The sequence below is a fragment of the Barbatula barbatula genome (assembly GCF_947034865.1).
Source record: "Barbatula barbatula genome assembly, chromosome: 17".
NCBI classification, from domain to species: Eukaryota; Metazoa; Chordata; class Actinopteri; order Cypriniformes; family Nemacheilidae; genus Barbatula; species Barbatula barbatula.
The window spans coordinates 6,794,252-6,803,309 of NC_136780.1; the positions used below are offsets into that span (position 1 = coordinate 6,794,252).

Consider the following 9,058-nt stretch of genomic DNA (forward strand, 5'->3'; position numbering starts at 1 on the left):
GCTGTGAAAAAATAGCGTGGAAAGCATGTTTTTACCAAAAACCAAAACTGCATCAGTTTTTGCACCTAAAAAGCATAATTTTGTTTCAAATTGCTGAATTGTTTCCATCACCAGTGTTACTGGAATGTGTTGTTTTATATTTCAGAATTAATTTTATTGACCTTTTTCTAATGAAATGTGAATAAAAGAATGCAGTATATATTTTCTATATACATTACACAATTAGTTTGTTTTTTAATTATGTTTGTGTTTGTATAAACGACACAGCCAATGTGCATACTCATATTTATCATCAGAGTAGAACAACTTTGTAATTTATTAGTTTAATTTTAAGCCGTTTTTCAAAACAAATGGATTTTTAAAACCAGGCTTGGCAAATCATAAGAATCTGTAGTGAACCCTTCGGTTCGGTTTCCACTAGGGGGCGTGAAACACTTGGTTAAAAAACCAGCCTGTCCCACTGACTTGTGGCAACAACTTAAAGGGATACTTCACTCAAAAATTTGAAAGAAAAATAAATCTTTCATTATTTACTCACCTTCAAGTTGTTCCAAATCTGTATACATTTCTTTGTTCTGATGAACACAGAAAACGATATTTAGAGGAATGCTTATTACCAAACAGATCTTGCCCCCCATTGAGTCCCATAGTAATTACTTTATCATTTTCTTTTGTTCTCTTGATAACAAAAGAAGACATTGTGAAGAATAGGACAGCAAACAGTTTTGGGGCACTTTTGACTACCATTGTATTTTTTCCTACTGTGATAGTCAATGGGGAGCAAAATCTGTTTGGTTATAAGCATTCTTCCAAATATCTTTCTCTGTGTTCATCAGAACAAAGACATTTATACAGATTTGGGAGAACTTGAAGGTCAACAAAAGATTCGTATAGTAATTCATTTATATCAAAAACATGTTTGATTCTTTTAACAAAACCGTTTTAGTTCATCTTAAACAGTTAATACAGGACATACAGTACATGTTGATGTGGTATTAACGTAACAAATTGACATCTGATATACACAGTGTATTCAGTATGAATAAAGACTCTAAGAAGATGAAGTTTACTCAAGGACGTAATTCAAAACAAGAACTTAAAGTGAAAATATCAATATAAAAAATTATCAATGTCTGTTGGTATAAAGGGCCTCAGGTCACCATCAGAAATACATGGACATACAGTTGAACATGTAATATATATTATAAATTCAAAGGTATAAAAATAAATATTTATTACTCTTCAACATATTTTCTTTAAAAACATAGGCTACATTAAAAATACAAGTTTACATTCAGAATTAAAAAATCGTCCACATGGGTATTATTAAAATATAAGTCTAAAAATAGAACAGAATATTTCACAAGTATACATATCTGCAACAAAAGTCCCATATTCTAAATGAGTAAAATAAACGTAACTAGTAATTAAATGAAGTGAGTAATATTTATCAAATATAGCGCCTATTGCATTTTCATTTTTGGTCAGTAGTTTTTAACAAGTTATAATTTTCCAAGATAAAGTTCCCACAGCTGGTGTTAGGTCCACCTATTCTGTATTTGATAATCAGCTGATCAGTAAAACCTCTGAGGGTCAAGAAATATCTGTCCTAAAGTGTGCAAAAATCTTGCATACCAGTAAACCTCCTTTTTTGGCCCACTGGCCCAATCACAGTGCCCAAAACTGTGTTCCTTTTCCTTTCCAGCTGTGGCATTTTGTAATTTGCTGCATGTGCTGCTATTATGTATCATATCAGTGAGGAAGGTCTGATCTCTGGAATAGATAATAGGGATTTGGGGATTACTTGTAAGTTTAATTGAGTTCCCATCCCTCTCTGTTTGGAAAAAGCCAAACAAGAGGCGAAAAGGCCAAAATGCCCAGTGTGCAAGTCTGTGATCCTCGACGGATGCGTAGTTGGAAGCCAGCACACCATCCACAAATAAGTTTCCATGTTCTGTTAAAGGGGCGTAAACCCCTATTCTCTCCTCCAGTGGAATGGAGACTACCCTAGATGGCTGAATTCCTCCATCCACCCCAGTAGTCAGTATATAGTCCCCAATCCTAACTCTTTTGGCAAATATAGCATCATACTCATGGTGGTGCATTTTGAGACTAGAAGCCACAAAGATGAGATGATTAGGCGTAAGTGACAATAGTTTTCCATTTTCGGTTTCAAGAATAAGGAAAGAGGATCGGCTCTCGATATCGCGGTGTAGAAAGAGAAGAACCCGGCTGAGAACAATATCACCTGACCGAGATAAGGAAAGCACCTTTTCCCCAGGCCGCAAACATGACATGGGCTTTTGCACACCCGCAGCCATTGTCACAAGTCCTGATCCTGAGAAACATCCTCCTTTTTCCACCGCCACAGAGTGATCTAAAATAAAATAGTGGTTTGACCATCATTCTTCACATAATGACAAGAAATGTATTAAGCATTGCAATGGTGAATGAAGACATTTATAAACCTCACCAGCTTTGACAGAGCAGTGAACGTGATATTTCGATTCATAGTGCACCCAGTCAAACCCAGCGTCGACGGCCAACTGTGCAAGAAGGCCATATTTTTTGGTGTCCCGATCTGAGGTGGTGATGTCAACAGCACGGCCCTCATAATGTAAAGAACCAAGAGGGTGGTGGCCATCTTCATCCCAAGCCTCCGTCACTCTCAGCCGGACCCCGGGCCACTGGTTCATTACTGCTATTGCCAGTTTATTGAGGCAGTCCTTGCAGCGCTATATAATAGAAAGAGTAAATGTAAATTACCTTATTTCAAGTCAAAGAGAAGTGATTTCCACGATACAATATGTTCAGGGCCGACACGTTCTTAACCGTAATTGCTTTGACCGATAGTGAGTGGAAGTGATGGTGAATCTAGAGGTGTGTAAAAACAGAATGGTTAGCTCAAATGGTGTTAGCAAAACCAAAGAATTTTCTGAGAAAAAAAGTGTCTGTCAAATTTATACAATTGTGTTTTCCTTGTTACACTTTTGTGCTGGTATAGCAAATGTCTGGGCCAGAATTTTCTGCTCTGTTTAAGGTCCCCTAACATCTAAAAATAAGAACAAAGCTACTTTAACTCATTTCAAGCATTTTTTGGACACTTCAGCTCTGTTACAGAGTAGTCAAGGTCAATTTTTTTGCTTCACACGATGGGAACATTTCCACAGAATCTTCTGAATAACACCAGTGTCAAAGTTTACTTTTGCCTTAATCCGTTCGCATCAGAAGGACAACAAGGTGCACCTCATGGAATAGTGAATCTGTGCAAAATAGTATTTTTTATGAAAATAGTAATTGGTTTGACCTAAAGTGATGCATTGAAGAACACAGTGGAGTATTGAAAGGGTATGGGAAAAGGCAGAGAGCAAGGCAAGGTCGAGAAGCAAAGAACAGAGAGAAGAAAGCAAGAACCAGTCTGAGCGAGAGGGCAGATGGATGGAATGTTTAGACATGTACATGGGAATGTGACAGCAAGAGTGAGAAATCAAGAGGGGAAGAAAACAAACCAGGGAGACTTTTCTCCCAATGCTGTTGGACAGAGGCGTTTCATTGTCATTACTACAATAGAGTCTTTTCCGTTGGTGACATTACTTCAACGAGCGGGAATTCTGCACAGGCGACCCCGCAAAGGCTTGAAAAGATACACAAAGGATAGCTTTCAGAGTTGGGCAACGAGAGGGCACATGCATACGTACATGTACACTTTCATAACGGTTACAGTTAACTAGAGGCGAATTTGCAACCATAGGCTACATCTAAACATTTTATCAATACTATCAAAATCAGCAACATCTCAAAAAGACTGCATGCCAAACAATGCAAATCATATCTCGTTACTTAAACATTTCTAGTGTCTGGTAACATCTACATTTTTCAATTGGCTCAGAGATTTGGGGACTGCGGATGGAAAAGGGATCATGGATGAAAATTAGCCAGTGTTGGCTAAATATGGTGCATTTGACATATTTTAAGTGTTATTAATGTGCATTGTCTCTGATTAAATAAAATGAAATCATTTCATATATTTATAAAAACATAAAAAAACATACAAAACAAAACTATTGATAACTTTGATTCAACAAGTCAATAGACAGTTTGAGAGGACTGAATGTTTTTACATATGAATGTTTATATATATATGTTGCCTTATTTATTAGTTTTTTGTTGTTGTAAAATTCAGTATTAGCCTCACCTCCATATTTACAGTATAAGGAGCAGTCACACGCTCCCATGCTAAGGAAGTAGAGGTGAAGTGATCATTTCAAAACTCTCTAACTAAACTGAGTTACAGATTAAGCTATGGCACTCCAGACACTCTCTCGCGTGTTTACATTAAGGAATAAGTGCATACAATTGCCTAGGTTACATGGCAACACAGCAAAACATTCTATCGACGTTAAGGTAATGATCTAATATCTAAATCCTGAACAAAACCTCAGTGGTCTCCTCAAGGGGACCCCTTGGTTCCAAAGTGGCACATGAAAAGTATGCACATGCATTGAAAGTACGATAATCATACACAGCTGAATTACAGGAATAACAAAACTGCTTTATTCTAAAGTACCGTTTAACCGTGCATGAAGTATACCACGGATGAGCGCGAGAGTTCAAAAGACCACCAGATACGTCACGAAAAAGCTACTGTGGACGGGACGCATATTTAAAACGACTTCTTTTCAGTCGATTCTATTAACCATAAGACCACACGTGTATTTCCTTTACCTTGGTCATGAACCTGTCGGCTTTGGTATGTTCCTCGTCTTTGAAGTCAATGTCAGTGTTGTAATTGCACACCAGTTCATTGAAGCGCTCCGAGTTGCGCGTTATCCTGCCCTCCGCTTTTCCGCTCGCTCCCAGGTTGTTCTCAGAAACACTGGGCACGTATTGCTTGTAAGACACTGGCGTCAATTTGCGCTGGCGAGGGCGACTCCCGTAACCCGGACCCGGCCCGCATCCGTGAACCACTAGCCATGAATAAATACACGCAGTCAGCAGGGCGAGCCGTGCCAGTCTTAAACACGGTGCCAACGTCATTGACGCGCGTGAAGTGTGCCAGCGGATCACCGAGCCGCAGAGCCCGCTGCGCGAGCGACTCTCCCAGCACCTCTTGGCATTTCATTAACACAGCCGACTTTTTCCATGTCCATATCACGATGAATTAAAATGGGCCCTGAACAGGCTAGTAAATATTTGACTACAGTGTAATGGATTAACCTGATTATTTACATCTAAACATCAAATGCGTTCATAAATGGTAAGCATCGAGCAACGATGACTGTCCGAAATATTGAACTCAAAAGTTAATAAAAATACAAAAGTGCAACAATATCTGGAGGTAACCAAGTTGGCAATCCGTTTATATGACAGCATTCCAAGCAGAAATGAATCGATCGCATCCTCGTTATCCTTTAGACATTGGCATGGCAACAGGTGCTTCATCCCATCATCCTACCCCACCTTGGACAGCTCCGCGCAAAACTGCGTTGTTTGCAATAACCCTCAAAGCACGTTTCTCTGTGTGGCTTTCCTGAAAATCGCGCTCAAGCATAATTTAGTGTCTGAGTGCTCGGACTCTGGTTTAACATGTCTCAACACTGAGCGCTTTTAACCGTTGCGCTCGGACCATTCACTGTTTGTGACCGGACAGAGATCGCCCTCCCTTCCTGCTCGCGCTCCAAGGACAGTAGCGCACACGCCTCCTCGCGCGCTCGTTTCCAGTCATGCATTTATGCAGTTATTACAGTGTATCACAACCACGTTGTGCCCACGTGTCACTTTCTATTGGCACGTGCTTTAAAGTCTTGTCTGGGAAGAAAAGCTACGAAACATTAAAGGGATGTTTCACCCAAAAATCATTTACTCACCCTCTGGTTGTTCCAAACCTGCATACTTTTATTTGTTCTGATGAATAGAGAGAAATATATTTGGAAGAATGTCAACAGATCCCATCCCCCATTTACTGCCATAGTAGAAAAAATAAATAGGCTACTATGGACGTCAATGAGATCTGTTTGGTTACTGACACTTTTCCAGACACCTTCCTTTGTGTTCAGCAGATCAAAGAAAGTTGGAAACAACCTGAGGGTGAGCAAATTATGTATATTCATATATTTTTTAGATAAATACAAAATGTTAAACCATCATAAACTATTATATTACAGTAACATCGTTAAAGGAAAAACTAACAAAAAATGTTTTTTTGACCAAGATAAATCAGTCTATTATATACAATATATTGTATATAATGAAAATACACTGTAAAACTTTGCTGTAGTTTGGCAGCAGGTTTGTCAGTAACTTATTGTAGATTTAATTAGCAATTTCGTTTTAAAGATAAACTTACTCAATTCTTATATTTTCTTTCATTAAACAAGACTAAATATCTTATGTTACTTACTTGTTGTGTAAATGTATCGTTATATATTAAGTTTTCAATATCTTTGCTAGAAAACTAAACAAAAATGCTCGGAAAGAATGTCATTTTTTGCAGTGTAATGCCAGTAATGAGACCAGTCTCTTCTAAGTGTTATAATTCTGATTAAAGTCAAGTTTAACTCAAATTAAAAACAGTACTAATAGAAAATACGAAAATATGAAGTAGTAATCAAATCTACAGTAAGTTACTGGAAAAACGGCTGCAAAATGACAGCAAAGTTTTACAGTGTAGGCTAAAATGTAAGACAAATTGTTGCAACCTGACATTTATGAAAAATGTTTTTTCATTGTGTTCAATATTTTTTACAACATAAAATATTACATACAACAAATACAATAGGCTTACCGGTTACATATTACCATATTACACATTAAATGCCATAATAATGAGTACTTCTTCAAATCCGACTGTATCTACTGCTAACAAGTTTTTGTTTGATTAAAAGCTTGACTAAAACCTGAGATACAGCTGTTGTTACAACTATAACTTTTCTTGGAATAGGGCTTAAACTGTCTATTAAAACTCTCAGTCCCTGTCTCAAGACACAGGTGAGGGTCACCGACATGAATCTAGTCTTCCCTGACAGCTTCCTGCTGAGAGACATTACAGTTATGTGCTCCATTTCTATGACTCATTAATTTCTGTCTCTTTGTTTTTCTCCTGCAGCAGAAGACACCGACTGACACATGCCCTGCTGTGCAGTGAAGACCCCTGAGCTGTCAACACCCATGTTTTATCAACCAAACAATTTTAAACCACCTCAGAACAATGGCTCCAAATTGGACGACAATAAAAATATCTTGAGTCAATATTGCGATGCGAGCGAGAGGAAGACAGAAGACCAGCAAAATATGAAAATGATTTCCGCTGACCTACGATACGCATCCAGAACTCTGACATCTCAGACGATTAATTTACACATGCAGATAAAGCATGTTAAGGTTAAGGTCTATAGAAAATAACCCTTTGTAAACAACTGCTATGAATCAAAAGATTAATTGTGTTTAAATAGTTTAGTTGTGAAATGAGAATCAAGAAGTACGTTTTGTTTTATGAATACAATTAATAAGATTCCATATGAATCACACATCAAAAATAACAGTAAATGTGGGGAAAGGCTTAATCAAAAAGACAAAGGCTTTCAAAAGCACAATTACTAATACAGAAATTCTGCAAAGAGGAAATAGAGAAAATAGCTGCTATTAAACATTAAAGGGAGGAGATGACAATGAAAACAAACAAAACTGTTTTAAAATGGAAACCGTGTAATTGTTACTAGTATTTCTGTACCTCCACCCCTTAGTCTCTTACACGACCTCACTCCAGGATGGGAGTATGTAGAACAGTGAATGGCTGAATTTCCTGAGCAGCCACAGCACAGAAAACGAGATCTTTCCTGCCAGAGTCGCTCTGGCCCTCTCTTCCTCTCTTACAGATTGATGGTGACTACACCTGGCCTTATAATAGTAAAGCGCCCGTTGAGCTCATGCTACTTTACTGGGACCCAGCAAAATTAGATGCTGCGTCAAGCCCTCAGTCGCCTTGAATAGTCAGCTGATGTTAATCAATCATGTCGGTTCAATCAATCATGTCATACGTTGCACTGAACACATTTATGTAACAGGCTTGAGAAATAAGGGAGACCCTGGAGTTTTATTTAGGAGGAAAAAGCTGACTAGACACAATAGAGTACAAGTTGTTAATCTGTTCGGGGGGAGTCGAGAAAAGTCAAGGAGCTGACACCCATTAAACAGGCAACCACCGTCCCTCACCCTGTTATCTGTGCAGGAAGAGCCGGGGCGGTGGATCTGACTAGGCTACACAGCACAAATTTCTGGCTCTGGAACTTGACAGCGTCAACATACGGTTTCGTAGGTTGCCTCTTACCTTAAATAATGCGCTTATCACAGTTCAGAGCAATGTGACAAGCGATCAGAATAAACAGGACGATGTCATGAGTGTAATAGTAATTACATCATGCACCATCTGTATATGCATACTCTGTCAACATACTACAAGAGACTGAAATTTGCCTATATAATAATTGTTGCAATACAACAAGCGTGACAGAACAATAGCAGTTCAGGGTGGAACTTCCTGACCCAAAACAACCAGGTTACAAGGTCAGGAGAAGAGAATATACCTCAGATAACATGCTGTACCTGCTGTCATGCTAGGAACATGCTTTTACAGCAGTGTAAAATGAAATCTGACAGAAAAACAAAATAGTATATTATTTAGGAATATTGGACCGTAAAATTATATTCAGAAAAGTAAAAAAATGATGAATGTATTGCTGGTTTGCTCTGTTCACAAAATTCACATTGATATCACTGTAAAAACATTGACCAATTTCCGGCGCCTTAAATTTTTTAATTGAACTAAATTAGCTTCATGAGTCGATTGAACTTAATTATGTAATATAATAACATAATACAAATATAATTATATTGAATTATACAAGCAGATTTTTGAAGTCAGTTCAATATAATTAAAGTTTTACTTAAAAATTTTATGAAGCTGTTTAACTTGTATATTATGAAGTAAACAGGTTTCTGTCCAATCAAATGCTTTATAGAATGAGCATGCCACTCCCCCTACCACCTGTAACTGACGAGC

At 37.9% G+C, this 9,058-nt stretch overlaps 1 protein-coding gene across 1 annotated transcript; it reads right to left on the bottom strand.

Moving 5' to 3' along the window:
* Window positions 1-252: 252 nt before the first annotated feature.
* dhh (desert hedgehog signaling molecule) lies at window positions 253-5,599 on the bottom strand. Its single transcript, XM_079477723.1, has 3 exons — window positions 4,726-5,599; window positions 2,474-2,735; window positions 253-2,377 (listed from the first exon to the last, which is right to left on the bottom strand). Exons 1-3 carry the CDS (start codon window positions 5,035-5,037, stop codon window positions 1,575-1,577), a joined length of 1,377 nt encoding a protein of 458 aa, XP_079333849.1. The 5' UTR covers window positions 5,038-5,599; the 3' UTR covers window positions 253-1,574.
* Between the last annotated feature and the right edge of the window lie 3,459 nt (window positions 5,600-9,058).